The sequence below is a fragment of the Alligator mississippiensis genome, chromosome 14 (assembly GCF_030867095.1).
Source record: "Alligator mississippiensis isolate rAllMis1 chromosome 14, rAllMis1, whole genome shotgun sequence".
NCBI lineage: Eukaryota > Metazoa > Chordata > Crocodylia > Alligatoridae > Alligator > Alligator mississippiensis.
In genome coordinates, this window is record NC_081837.1 from 41,887,682 (window position 1) to 41,901,601 (window position 13,920).

Here is a 13,920-nt window from a genome sequence, read left to right on the forward strand (position 1 = left end):
AACTCTTTGCATGCCCTGTTTGCAGAGATCTAGCTTCTGATTTTCCCCGTGCTGTGGCCAGGGCCTACCCCTTATTGGTTTCTACTACCAGCCAACTGGTTTTCTTGGCTAGGGATCTTGCCAAGGTCAAGCTTTTTTTTTCTGTCCTTGGCTGAAGCTCAGAGGTTTGGCTGTTGGTTCCTGTCCTGCAGCCTGCCACACTCTGATCTCATTGAGCAAGGAGCTCTCTGCTCTACAGCCCTTCCTTCCCAAAAGGCTGACAGCAGTGTCTCCATTTTCTTCTGAATGAAGCAAGTCCTCCGGTATCAGGTAACTGGAAGTCTTTTATCTCGCTATAGCAAGAGGCATCCTAGGTTGCTTCCTCCCTGTGGTTACTTTAACCATAGTGACTGTGTTTTACTTGAAACACTGACCACAATTGAGCTGACACAACCCTTTTTCTCTGTGCAGAGGACAGAGTGTACAGTGCCTGCAACGTTCATGCAAATCCACAGGTTTCTTGACTGGGAGTTTCTTGTCTCTACACCGTCAACAGTGGTTGCAAAGGCTTTAATATATGGAGGTGCAGAAAACTGCCTGGAAAGTTGAACTCACTTTTGAGAGAGGTCAGATTATGCCAACGGCCAAGGAAAATGGATTCATGACACTGTCTCCAGCTACGGACGATTCAGCTCTGCTATGGTTTCTCAGTCCTACCCTCTTATATCCCAACCTCCCAGGACTGACTCCCCTATAGCCTGCTCAGCAAGCCTCGGGCTTACGTCCCCTGCTATTCCATGCTGGACACGGATATGCTTCCGATAACTCTTGTTGCACTTCAAGCCTGGTGTGCAAAACCTTAAAGGCAATGCGCTGCCGTCTCTACTGCTTTGTGTGGGGGTTTTGCTGCACGGGGTACAGCTACAAAATGCTTAGCATTTTGGGTAACGCTGGTTGAGAGAGGAATCCAGACCTCCAAGGCCGAGAAGCTATTGAACTTAACCCAGTGGCTTTCTGGTGCCTGAAGAGAAGGACCTGTACAGCAGGAGGCATGTCAGGAAAGAAGCAGACTAGTGGCATCTGCTTGGAAAAAAGCTAGGGGGTTTTTGCATTCAAGTTGGAGCTGCCGTAGGGCCAGGGGTATTCCTGCTGGACTGGCCACACTGCCTTCTCGGTATCTGAGAAGCACAGTCTCAATGCAGATTTGACTTAAAAAAAAGAGCCTATTAGGTCAAACGCTGTGCCGTAAGCCGACTTGAAAACTTGGGCCGGGGGCCCGTAGCCCACTAAGTTTCCGTGGGCTGCCACGGTTGGGCAGCGGCAGACGCCGAGTAATCTACTGTGGGGGACAGCCAATGAAAAAAGGAAGTGCCAGTGGGGTCAGAGGGCTAAAAGTAGTGTACGAGTGATCTAGCACTTACTGGTGCATGGGATTGTCTCGCTGACTAAAGAACGCTCCCTTTCCTTGCTTTCATTTTCTGAAATGACGCAGGAAAGAAAAATCCTGGAAAGATTGCTGAATGTGCTCTGAACTTCGGCTTTAATGCCCAAATACTCCATGTTCGTGAAACTGAAAGTGGCTAGAAACTGAAAGTGAAATTGGATTGAGACCTGCAAATATCCGAGGTTGAATGGAGGCGCGCAAAATGAAGTTTAAGAAACGTGCCCTCTTTAGTCATCTGTGGGTTTGCCATTGGCACAGGTAGAAATAGTGCTTGTATCTTGGTATGCTTGTGTGTGTGGGTGCTCTTTGGATTGATGGGTTCAGATGCTGAGCATGGACTGGGTATTGTACAGTACCCAGGGAAAAAGGAGCGCTGCTTTTCTTAAGTAATATTATTATTGGCATTATGCTGGTGCCTAAAGGTTGGAACTAGGATCGGTGCTTGCTGTGCTAGCACTGTACACCAGCATAGCGAGCAACAGCTTGTGCTCCAAAGACCTTATAATTCAGGGAGAAAAAGCAAGCAAAGCAAGTGCCATTGTCCCAATGCATGTATGAGGAACTGAGGGATGGGAGGCGGGGTGGGGTGAAGGCCCCAGCTAGAATTGATGGGGCTTGAATGTATGCTTAAAATCAAATAGCTGTTCAAGTGCAGTCCTAAATAGGGTGGGAAGAAGGGGATGGGGTTAAGCCTGTGCTTCAATGTTTGTCACTTGGCTAAGGTCACACTAAGAGTTCATGGTTCACCATGTTCCTGTAATCATTATATGGGCCCCCCAGAGAAATGGCTATTGTCAAGGGAATCTCTCCCTTTCTGTCCTCACTCACTTCCAGGGACTTCAGTTTGCTTGATAGCCTTCATCCTGGGTACCTCTATGACCAGGTGCCCCAATGGGAAAAAGTCAGGGAAGACAACACAATGTTTGCAACACCAGAAATGACAGATGCTGTTTCTTATGCACAACTTTGGGTTAATATGTTGAGAGAGCAGGACAAAAACATGTCCTCTTTTATCAGACCTTTATTAGGCAACCGAAAAGATGGATTCTGCATAGGCCTACAAATAGGTCACTCTCATGGATGTGTCAACAAAAGGCTTAGCGAAGCACGGGGCTGCAAACGGCATCCCGTCTTGAGGAAATGAAATTGCAGCGAGCTAAATGGAACTGTTTGGTACGGTTCCTATAGCTGTAACCTCATTGCCCAGGTCACGCTCTGCTACACCACTCAAGTCAAAGGGAGGGGTTTTTTGGGCTCAGGAGGGGTTTAATGCAAGCATAGGCAGGCTTTCAAGGAAGCCTGGTTTAAATGTTATATTTTGGTAACCAGATGCTGTCCTTACCCTCCTTCTACCCATGCTGAGATCCAAGGGGCTCTGGATAAGTCATAGCAAAAGTTCATAGATTCATAGATTAGCTGTTTCTCAGTCTGGGCTGTAGGGCATGCTGGTTATATCCATTTGAATAACAAGTTCCCCTGTGATACAATCTCCCGGTAAGAGAGACCCCCTCTGCCTTCCATCAGATTAGATCTCAAAAATAGTCTGAGAAGCGTGTATGTGTATTTCTTTCTCTTTTATTAAAGATAAGGTACAAAGCACGGTAAAGCAAATGATAAACTGACAGTGTTTCACTTAGCATGGAGCATCCTGATGCTTCTAAATATTAGAACCGAGCTCCCCAAAATCATTGCATTTGCTCCTTGCCTGGCAACCTCGTTCGCACAGCGGGGTGCACAGGAGCCCGTGAGCAAAGGCAAAACAACTACTGAAGTGCAGAGAATAAAGAGTATCCTGGAAAACAGAACCCACCGTGGTTGTAACACGTCGGCTGCAGCATTCGCCTGTTGCAACCTCTCATTCATAAAGTTTAATGTAAAGCAAAACCCCAACCCGTGTCAGTCCCATGTGAAGCTTCATGCATTTGAATGCAAATTACCAAATCCACCTTAAAATGGTGGGTAATTAAATTATCTTCTCCACTCACTAAACCAACAGTGAGCAAAACCCATTCAAAGACTGAACGATAGGACACAATAGCCTGATTTTCAGAGATGAGGAGCATCTGCAAAGCCCATTGACTTCAAAGACATTTATGGGGACTCAGCAGCTCTGAAAGTCATGTGATAAATAGTTACTAGCAGTCATGAGAAGTTCTATTAGAACTAAAATAGTTAATTCCAAATACCATACTTTCTTATAACAGTGAGCTAGGATTGAAGCTGAGGTCAGGAAGTTGGATTAATCACAATGTATTGCTTGTTATATCATCCCTGGCGTTTCTAGTGAATTAAAAATTTTGAACACGAACCATCCGCCTCCATATTCCTTTTCGTGTCAAGCCGGCAGACCAAAAAGCCTTTTCAGGAAAGAGAGGCTTGGGTTTTAGCTGTGATTAATTTTCTATTTTAAGATGGGAAATTGTTTTGACGCTTGAAAATAATCGGTTCCCTATCCCAGATGCGCAACAGAGGAACCGTGACAGGGTTTTGATTATGAATAATTAGGGGACAGCACTTGAGCACATGCTGGAGTGCTTTGCTGGATTTAGAGCAGGGGGTCTCCTGAACAGGAGATCAGTAGGGGTAGGACTTAGGGGTACCTACCCCTGACTTCAGAGGAGTTACACCAGGGATGAATTTGGCTCATTGGCTACCCCCTCAAAAATGCTTCCTGAAATTCTGCATGTCTGGATATTTCCAAGCTGATAATACAAATTGCACAGTTGTAAACCATGCAAAAATATCAAACAATAAATAACAGTTTAAAATTACATTGTTTCCCTTTAAACAAATACAAGCTATCTGTAAACATAAACATTGAGGTATTGGAGGTATTAAATATTACAATGAGACTCGATTTAAATAGCAGTTTCCCTGTTGTGGAAGGTGTCACTTTCCGATCTTCATCATCAAGTATTCTTCAATGTAGTCAATGAAAATGTCAAATTCCCCCATCGCCTTATACATGCCTTTCTTGTGTAGCTGCGGGACAAGGGCAGAGACAAGAAATGACGTGAGCATCGCTGAATTTTTAGATATTTAACAAATTACAAGATGAGTTAAAGCAGTAGAAGCCTATATGCATAATTTTCTGAGCGCACAGAAAGGTTAATAAGGATCTCGTTAACTTGCAATCAATGCCTTCGTTGCCTACACTTCTTTCCTTTGACTGACTGTTCGTGGAAAGCAAACACAAACAGCGGGGTGTAAAGCCCCCCGGCAAATTTGTTATGTTTTGGAAAGAAGAGCTGCATGTTTTTATTGCATAACATTCACCCAGTTGCAGTATGAATCATAAGCCCTGTATTTGGACAGTATGAACTCAGAGACCCCTGACTGACTCCTTGGTTGTATAATATGCCCTAGAGAAGTGTGTTTGGAGGTCAGGCGGCGTGTGTTCAGCACCATTCCCTGCGTCGGCCAGCTTGCAAGCTTTCTGGCTAGTGACCAGTGCAGTGACCTACCTATTTTCTGCAGCCCATGCCACCAGAACGTCTGGGAACCTCTGTGTTTGCTCTTGCAACACCCCTCTGAGTAGGGAAGTGGTGTTCAACCCCATTTTCAAGATTGGGGAACCAAGGCCCAGAGATTGCCCAAGGTCATGCAGGAAACGTGTGGCAGAGTGGGCGTGGGGCCCATGTCTCAAGCCCCAGGTTAGTACTTGAATCAGTGGACTGACCTCCCTTTGTAGCAGCTATCTGTTCTGCGGGGTCAACCTGTGCTCAGACCATAACAGGAAGGGGGAGCTCTCTTCCAGTTTGAGTCAACCTCCCAATGCTTTGAGGCTGCTTCAGATATCACGTGAAAAATCTTAACCGCTTGAGTCAGAATACAAGAAGAGGTTCAAGAAGCCCTTTCTTTTATGGCAATTCAAGATTTCCAGCACTAGTCAACACCAGAAACCCAAAAGCAAACACCCCCAACACTTTTCCTGCCTTAGACACAGGTTGTAGAGGTCCCGAGCACTGGTTATTTAATTGACATAACCTCATTTGATCTGAATCAGAATTGGAATTCTGGACAGTCACGTAGACGCGACGCTTTTGATTTGCCAGTTTTGCACCCTAGAGCTCCCTTTCCAACTGCAACGAGGGACATACTGACTTGACTGGGATCACGGATAGCTCCCAAAGGACTTGTGTGATGGGGAGCTTACCGTTTTGTACGTCTCCTTGATCTGCTTTACGGTTTGGCTCCTCTTCTCGCAAGGCAGGAATCTGTGCTGTAAAAGAAAGCAAGAAAGGATTTCAAACTAAAGAGCCTGCTGCAGGGCACTGCACTGTAGTGAGCCACGAGCTGAGACTTTGGGTATCCAAGAGAAGCAGCTCCACCCCAGCTGTTGTTGCACTAACAGATCTTTTGGAAAGGTGGAAAAGCAAAACCAGCTGCTTATTCCACTTCATCTTCCCTTCCCCTGTGACGGCAACCTCCCCCCACTCCCCTTACCTGCTTCCCTCCCTCAACTCTTTGCTTTCTTCTTTTCTATTTTCTTTCTCTCTCTTCCTCCAAAATTCCCCTATACAAACCCACCTCAGCCCTGTGTATCATTCAGAGTGAAATGTCTGTGACCGAAATGAAACTGGTTTGCTGTTTAAAAATAAGATGGGTGTCTCGCCTAGCAGCCCCTGGCAGGTGTTTGCATCCTCTCCCCTCCTCTCTTATGTCACTGTTTGACGTTTTAGACCGCCAGCTCTTTGGAGCAGGAAGTATGGCTGCCTGCATTGTACAGAGCCCTATGCAATGGTGTTTGGGTACTGGTTGATGTCTCAGGGTGCAAATAATAATTGCACATAGAAATGTTCCCCATAGCTCCTTGCCTCCTACACTGCCAGGTTTGGGCTCCGTGCCAGATAACAGCCCTCATGAGCTGCTCTAAGGGACGATTCTCTCTCTAGGTTGCAGAGTCTGAGGCTGGCTGTGTAGAGTTGCTTATTCACTGAGTCATTTTGCTGCCAGATGACACACTTAGGACACCAAAAGCAGGCAGTTTCAGGAGCTGAAGCTGCGTTCTGCTTAGTTGTGCCTTCTCAGTCTGTGAAAGCAACTCCTTTCAGGTAAGGACTTCACTTGGACATTTTTTTAAGTTGGTATTTATTCCAGGGCTGCTGACTGCCATTTAACCATGAAGAATTTCTTCTAAAGCTTCCTATTTGAATAATAACATCTGAGATGCCACAGTTTAGAAGAAGCCATTTGGTTCACCTGATCTCATATATTCCTCAGCTGCAGTGATCTGTATATTAGCGATACCTGCCTCGGTCTCTCTGGTTGTGAGTGCAGTTTTGCCTGCCTTTCATCACACCAGGGATTAGAGCAGTTTGCCTGTATTTCTAATGTGCCTGTTGTAGTGTGAGCTGTCTTATCCTGTGTTTGCTGGCAAAACACTCCAGCAGTGCAGGGTTAGGGTACCTTGGCAGCATATCTAGGGCATCCCACATGGCTTTGGCAGCAAAGGGCCCCGTCCCTTCCCTGTGGGCAAGTACAAGTTTCGTGCTGCAGGTGCTCCTGGCTATGCATTAGTTTCCTGGAAAGATGGGAACCCCCCAAGCGACAAGATACTCACACAGCGCTTCAGCGTGTGTCTCAGGTCCAGTAGCTTGTTGCCAATAGTGTCTACATGCCGCTCAATGCTCTGGTCGCTGCCTTCGGCCTTTGGTAAGACTTCCTCCAGGTAGAACTGGATCATCTCTGAAACGGACTGGCAGCCCAGCTGGCCCTGGGGGAAGAGGAGTTAACTGCATTAATGGCGGGTCACTTTCTGGGAGAAGAAATCTTATAAATCATCATTGGAAAGAAGCCTCCTTCTGTTATATTTGCTGCTCAGAAGACTAGTTTTACAGGTGGATAAAAGCTTATACAGCCCTTTCCCACCATCCTCCCCATGCAGTAATTCAGGGGCAGCAAACATTGTTATCCTGCTCTACCGATGCAGAGGTAAAGCAATAGGCTCAAATCAACATCGTAGAAACCACGAGATCCTGGCTTCCCCCATTCTCTGCTCTGACCCCAAGACAGCTCCGCACATGGAAACAGCAATGGGAGTGACTATCTTGAGTGGATGCTGGGCAGACAAAGAAACAAGCCAGTCAAATACTCCTAGATACAACTGACCCATTGCACCACTGTCCGACAAATGCACCCTGACATTTGGATCTACTTCGTGCTGTCTTTTTGCTATGATAAAATCTGAGTAGACAGGCAAAGGAGGAAAAGCAGACTTAACTGAGAATTCATCACAGTCCACAACAAAAATCTCACCTTGAAATCTTTTAGTAACTCATCTTGTAGCAGTAGGATGTCAAGTTCATCATCTTTGTCTTGCTGTGAAAGAATGCAGGAGAAAGGTCAGCTCCTATCCAGGTAGGCAGCCTTACGTATCTTCATTTTTGCTTTAGAAATGCATTGTACTTTCTCAGACTGGCTGGTTTGCCTGACTCTGCATTATCTCCTTAAGGCAAACACTGGAGAGATAAAGTATTTCCCCTGCAGGATTTGTGTCCAGCCTACTGCTAACTTTCACATCCTGATAATCTCTAACCCGTGTCACCGGTGCTTTGGTGGAAATGATCTGAAATTAAAAGCTGGGAAGAGAAAGTCGTATCCTTGGGGGATTTCTTTTACACGTGCTTAATTTCAATAGCCTACATTTCAGCCCTACTTAATTTCTTCTGACTTCAGACAGTGTGCACATGACAGTACTGCTTGCACAGCGCATCACACCTTGTGTTTCAAGTAGGTGGAAAATTGTGCCAACCACTTGAACTGAATTGCTTACTCGATCTGTCTAGCGAATGTATTTATCAACACGGTGCATCACTGCTCCAGATAGAGAGAGAGAGATAATAACAGGTCTTTAAAGGGAGTCACCAGCTTCAGCATTTCTTTCAGAGACTTGTAGCAAACTTTAAATCAAAGCCTTAAGTCCCTTAAACCTACCATCCCTTGTGTTAATTTGGCTGCTCAGACAAGCAATGCCATTATTCTGAATTTTCACTGAGATCCATAGCATCTCATTTTAATTTGATGTTCTTAATATAGGTTGACATTTGCTTTAAATAGGAATTTAGATGCATTCAAGCTACTGTATAAGCACTGATTCAGTGCAGACCCTTCTCCATGCCTGTTTTGCTCAGCTTCACCAAGACTTGCTTCATTGCAACTCTCACCCTAAAGCTCCCTGGAGCAGTAGCACCAGCTTGGAAACCTTTCCACAGGCAGCATTTTTTAAATTGGATGTGGAAATGGGTGCTATAATATGCAGAGCTTCCCTGGTCAGAGAATGCCTGGCTCCAGCTTTGATGCCTTGGTGTATTCTCTCTCCCAAAAATTAATTCTGGAGTCAAGTCTTTTCATCCTCCTCCATCACTGACTTCAATTCAGTAGCACCCTCTTAGGTTAGAGTTGAATGTAACCCTTTCATTAGCAGTATTGTATAATCTGCAGCAGATTTTTTTCCCCTGTAATATTAGCACGTGTGGAAATTCATTGTGAAAGCTTTTGCTTTTGCTGTCACTGCAACAAGAAAGAAAGTGCTGCAGTTTTTCTAGCTTCTTAGCAAGCGATGAAATTGCACTACTTAATTCAGTCACAGACAGAAGCACAGAACCCAGCATCTAAACCTCTTTTTGCTCAGAGAAAGCTGCCTTGTGCATCTCTCTTGCTCTAAGCCAAATCACTGAACGTGCAGAAGGAGTAGGTAGAAGGACAGAGAAGCTGACAGGTGTCATACTCACAAAAAAGTTCTTGACTTGATTAAATTCTGTCCTCAGGGTGTTGAGCCTTCGCAGCAGGCTGTCACCAACTTGTGTGCAGCTTTCTTCTGGCAGCAGGCAGCTGGCATGCTGAAGGCTAGCAAGCAGGACCAGGCTAGCGAATGCAGTGAGAAGTTTCATTTCTCAGCTGAGTTTCTTTCCTATTGGTCCAGTTATCAGTTGAATTTCACAAGAGGCAATACGCAAGATCTGAATGCCTTCACCTTGATGGAGCCCCTGTTTTATACTCTCAAAACATCCTCTCAATTTCCTTTCCCATTTCCTGAGGAGTAATATTGGGGTTTTAAGTCATTCATTAAAAATGTCACTTGGGTTTCCCGTCAAGAGGTTTCCTGTGTTCTGACCCCCTCCCCCCCAACCCAGCCCATCAAATCTTTTTGTGCTTAGACATGGCATTTTTTTACATTAGCCACATTTAAATTTACAAGAAGTAAGCAAAGAGGAAAGCTTGAATGGTGATATGAGCTTTGAAAGGTGCTGCGTGGAGTTTACTTCTGCATTCTCACGGGTCTTTTCTATTTTTAGGTGAAAAGACCTTATTCTTAGGGGAAAAAGGGTTTCTATTTTTAAATCTCTGTAACAGACTTACCTCCTTTATATTTTCTTCTAGGTCATTAACACCATAAAAGCTCCATACAAATGTGGCACAGGTAAATAATCCCCCCCCCCCCAAATAATCAAGAAGTATGAGTTCTAGTAGTTGTCTTTTTCTAGCTAAAAAAGAAAAAGAAGGAAACTTTTCATCAACTAGAAAGTCCTATGAAAAAAATAAAGGAAGGAATAAATAATACTTTATCTAGGATTTATGAAAATGAGTATTGGGCAATTAAAAACCCCATGGCACCCCGTGCCAAGAATAGGGATGTTGCCACTCATGTTCTGGTTACAGTGCAGCTTGTGCAGCAATTTGAGCTCTGCTAAAACTCCCCTTTCTCCATTCAGATACAAGAACCACATTTCTACTGTACGGGCTGTTCTTTGCAGTCCCCTCTTCACTTCTCTTCACGCTCTAATACAATCCATCATACAGGTGACTCCATAGCAGGGGCATTGGAAGCAACTCTCCTGTCTTGTTGCAGGCCTATAAGCAATAGATAGCAATAGTCTCCTCTTGGTCCAAAGAGGCTAGTGCCTGACACTCCCATAATCTGCATCGTGTTAATAATACCTAGCAGTTATCCTAGTCTGAGCTGAGTTTAGGGTCTTGCAATTGCCTTCGGCAAGTGAAGGGTCTTGCCCCTAATTGTCAGGGAATATTCACATTGCCAACACTTGAAATTCTGTGTAGAAGAGCATTTGATGAAGAGGTTTTGAAGAAGAATTTGATGAAGAGGGCTTGATGAAGAAGCTTGTAAAGAGCTTCTGGGTCAAAGGGACTGTAGAAAGATCATCTGTTCTCATGAATTTCTCTTCAGAAGTTTTCCCCTCTTACTGCACTTGAAACAGCGATGCCCTCCTTCTTTAATTTCATATTAAGATATTTCATTTTCAACCACATAACACTTGGTTTCTTTATGGTTTTCAGCACAGAGTGAAAGCGTGCTGCCCTCGTAACATCGACATTTTATCGACTGCCACTCGGATGGTGACTTAGGCATCGGTGCAGGAATCAGTCTGGACTTGACCCTAAAAATGGTTTAAACCCTCAGCTTGGGAGAAGAACAGATTTATCTCTAGTGGGTGCCGTGAGCTGGGCTGTTTCAGAGTTGCCTGCCACTGGTTTCCATTTCATGGATGTCTGAAGCATGTGGATCTGCTCTGTGTCACAGGAAGATATGGAGCACAGGTCTGGTGTGGTATGGCACGACCTACACTCATAGCGTTACAGTTCAAAACGATCTGTATGTACCTCAACCACACATTACGTCTCCAAGGCACGGATGGTTGGAATTGTGCAGATGTCTGATTAGACTGAAATAATGGGACTGGCAATATGGGACCTACCCTAAGTTGGACCCAAACACACGCATGCTTTTGCCTATTAGCTTGATTTCCGTGAGGATTAAGGAATGCCCTCTCCCTGTTGAAACCACAGAATCATAGAAAAGCTGGAAGGGACTTCAAGAGCTTGTCTAGTCCAGCTCCCTGCTCGAGGCAAGATCATCTCTGACCAAAACTCCCCAGGCAAGTGCTTTTGTGTTACTTGAATATAATCACTCAATCTGTGGGAAAGGCGTTTGCATAAATCTGTCAGGTGCATTTAAGAAATTCCATTTTCTTTCAATCAGCAGTCCAAAAGAAAAGGGCTATCTTAATTAAGGACTGTAGGGCTAAACGAATCCCTCTAATGCAGTAAGTGCAGCTATACCAGGGATCCATTTAGTTAAGAGGCTGAATGTCCGGCTGCTTTGCAGGTATCGGGGCTCTGCATTTGGAGAATCATCTCTGAGAGGAGTAACTGTTCTGTTTGTGCTCACCTGAGGACCTAAATATAGGATTTGCCCGTCTTGTGGAAAGGGTACCCTAGCGCACGTGATTTTATGACATTAAGCTCTGGTTGATGCCACAGAGAGAGCCCAGTTAAACTCTCACACGCCAAAAGAAATGCAGGCTCTTGGTTTTCTGAAATGCTGGGGAAGTTGGTTAGCATTTTGGCTGCTGATATGTAATTTTGCTTTTAATCTGACAAAGCTCCAATTCTGGAAAGAGCATTTGATGGCCATTTTGCATTTATTTTTTAGGAACCTATGCAAATTAGGTACAGCTGTGGGGGCTCCTGGGAAGTACTGACTTGGGATCGTGAATTTTGGGCATCCCACTCACTGCAAATTTAGGAGATACCATGGCTCCAGTGGCAGAGCAGCCTATGCATCACTTAGGGTCCTTTTCATCGGAGGAAGTGTAAGTATTGCTTTCTCCATTTCGCCAAGGCACAGTGAGAGCCAGTGACGTGCCCCAGGTCAAACGCAGTGTCAGCAGCAACTCCAGATCTAGGTTTAAACCATTTTGAATAGCCCACGTGCAGCTGAAAGATCGCTGTGCGGGAGATGAGCAAGATGACCTTTGAGGTCCCTTCCAACCCTGTGACACCAAGGCTGTGATCTTGCCTTGAGCTCTCGTGCACAGACCCCTGTATCGCTGGGGATCCACAATGGTTCACAGGGAGGGAAGGCTTCTGTGGAGGTACAGAAGTCTGCTGACATAGACCTTGTTGTAGGGATGAATTTAACTCTGTTTCTTTCACTGCTTAACATGTTTTCCCAGAGACCAGACCCACCAGTACCACTGGGGCTCCAGAGACTTGCGGCAAGCAGCTTCAGGGCTGCTGGCGCGAGGCATATGTGACAGAGGTCTCCTATGAACTGGAACAGCTTCACGGCCGAGGAATAGCGGCAGTGCTGCAGTCCCCTCTGATGGATTTTGTTCTTCTTACTGAGCTGAGAGCTTATCACCGAGAGGTTTCTTATCAGGACGCTGCATGTGTGGCTCTAGTAAGCTGTATGTGTCATGGGAGCCAGTGCTATAGCACAAGATTTTGGGGTTAACGCGTGCAAGTGGGCGATGTGTGTGTTCACATTTCTGACTTGACTTAGTCCTATTGGGTTTCCTGGAAGTATACTAAGCCTGTGCAGGCAGCTTGGCACTGGCTGTTGAACTGAGATGTGGTTATATCAAAGTATGAGAATTATCACCACAGCCAAAGTAAAAATAACCACTTCAATGCTGAAGAGTCTTCCTCTGACACTTCTTTACTTTTCCATCGTCCTCCCAGGATACCTTGGGTTTTATTTAGCTATGTTATGATGACATTAAGGGCTTTTAATAGCAATTTAAGCATCCAAGAAAGAGAAAGTAGAAATCACTTTGGCATTTCCTTTTGAAAGGGCATATGCTAGATTCAAGCAGTTTGCCCTTCCCAAATCACTTCACCTCTTTGTGCCGCAACCATCTGTCTGCCTCCTTCGGTCTCCTTAGCTAGTTTGTACTGGCCAGCTTCCCCGTGTGCCTTCCTGCAAAGACATGGGATATGATGATTATAATTTAAGGTTACTGTTTGAGCAAGTGAAGGAAATGCACCCCGAGGAAGGAAGAGGACTGCTTTGGTCCCAGGACTTGTGTGACTGTGATCAAAGTAATGAAATGGAGAAAAGGAGGACTGCAGCCAGGTAACTCCCTGCTCCGGGGAAGGTCTGCCAGCCCACCTTGTCCACTTTTGTTTCTTGTAAGGTCACTTTAAAAGGGGCATTTCTAGTGATGCTTCATCTGAATCATCTCTTGATTATGTCATGTACTTCACGCCCATTTTTCTTCTGATGCAACAACGTGGTTCCTTCTCTCTCACCAGCAGACATTATGAGGAACCTGACCAGGAGACAGAAGAGAGCATTGTCTCAACAGCCTGCTCGTATAGGCAAGCTTGTAACAGTGATTCACGTTACACTTGGGTTACAGAAGTGGCTTAGTGTGACTTGGCTAACGTCAGTACCCAACAGATGTAAGCTGACCACTCCGGAGTATGTGCGCACGGGATTTTGCTCTGCTTAGATCATTCACTTAAATGCATGCTTCTAGGCTAAACCAGGTAGAGTTTCAGATGGAGGTAGCTTCTCAGAGTTTGTCCACGCAGTTATCTACTGAAATAACTCGCCAAGCACATTGGTGACCGTCTGTGTGTATGGACAGTCTTGCACACCATAAGGGTTCACGCAGCAACTTATATGAGAATACCAAGAGGCGCAAATTTGTTACTTCAGAGCAAATAAAGAATGCATTTCCTGTCTAATG

General features: G+C 45.2%; 1 protein-coding gene across 1 annotated transcript; it reads right to left on the reverse strand.

The window, feature by feature from the left end:
• Positions 1 to 4,125: 4,125 nt before the first annotated feature.
• IL10 (interleukin 10) lies at positions 4,126 to 9,315 on the reverse strand. Its single transcript, XM_006267827.4, has 5 exons — positions 9,157 to 9,315; positions 7,682 to 7,744; positions 6,987 to 7,139; positions 5,580 to 5,645; positions 4,126 to 4,405 (listed from the first exon to the last, which is right to left on the reverse strand). Exons 1-5 carry the CDS (start codon positions 9,313 to 9,315, stop codon positions 4,313 to 4,315), a joined length of 534 nt encoding a protein of 177 aa, XP_006267889.2. The 3' UTR covers positions 4,126 to 4,312.
• Positions 9,316 to 13,920: the final 4,605 nt, after the last annotated feature.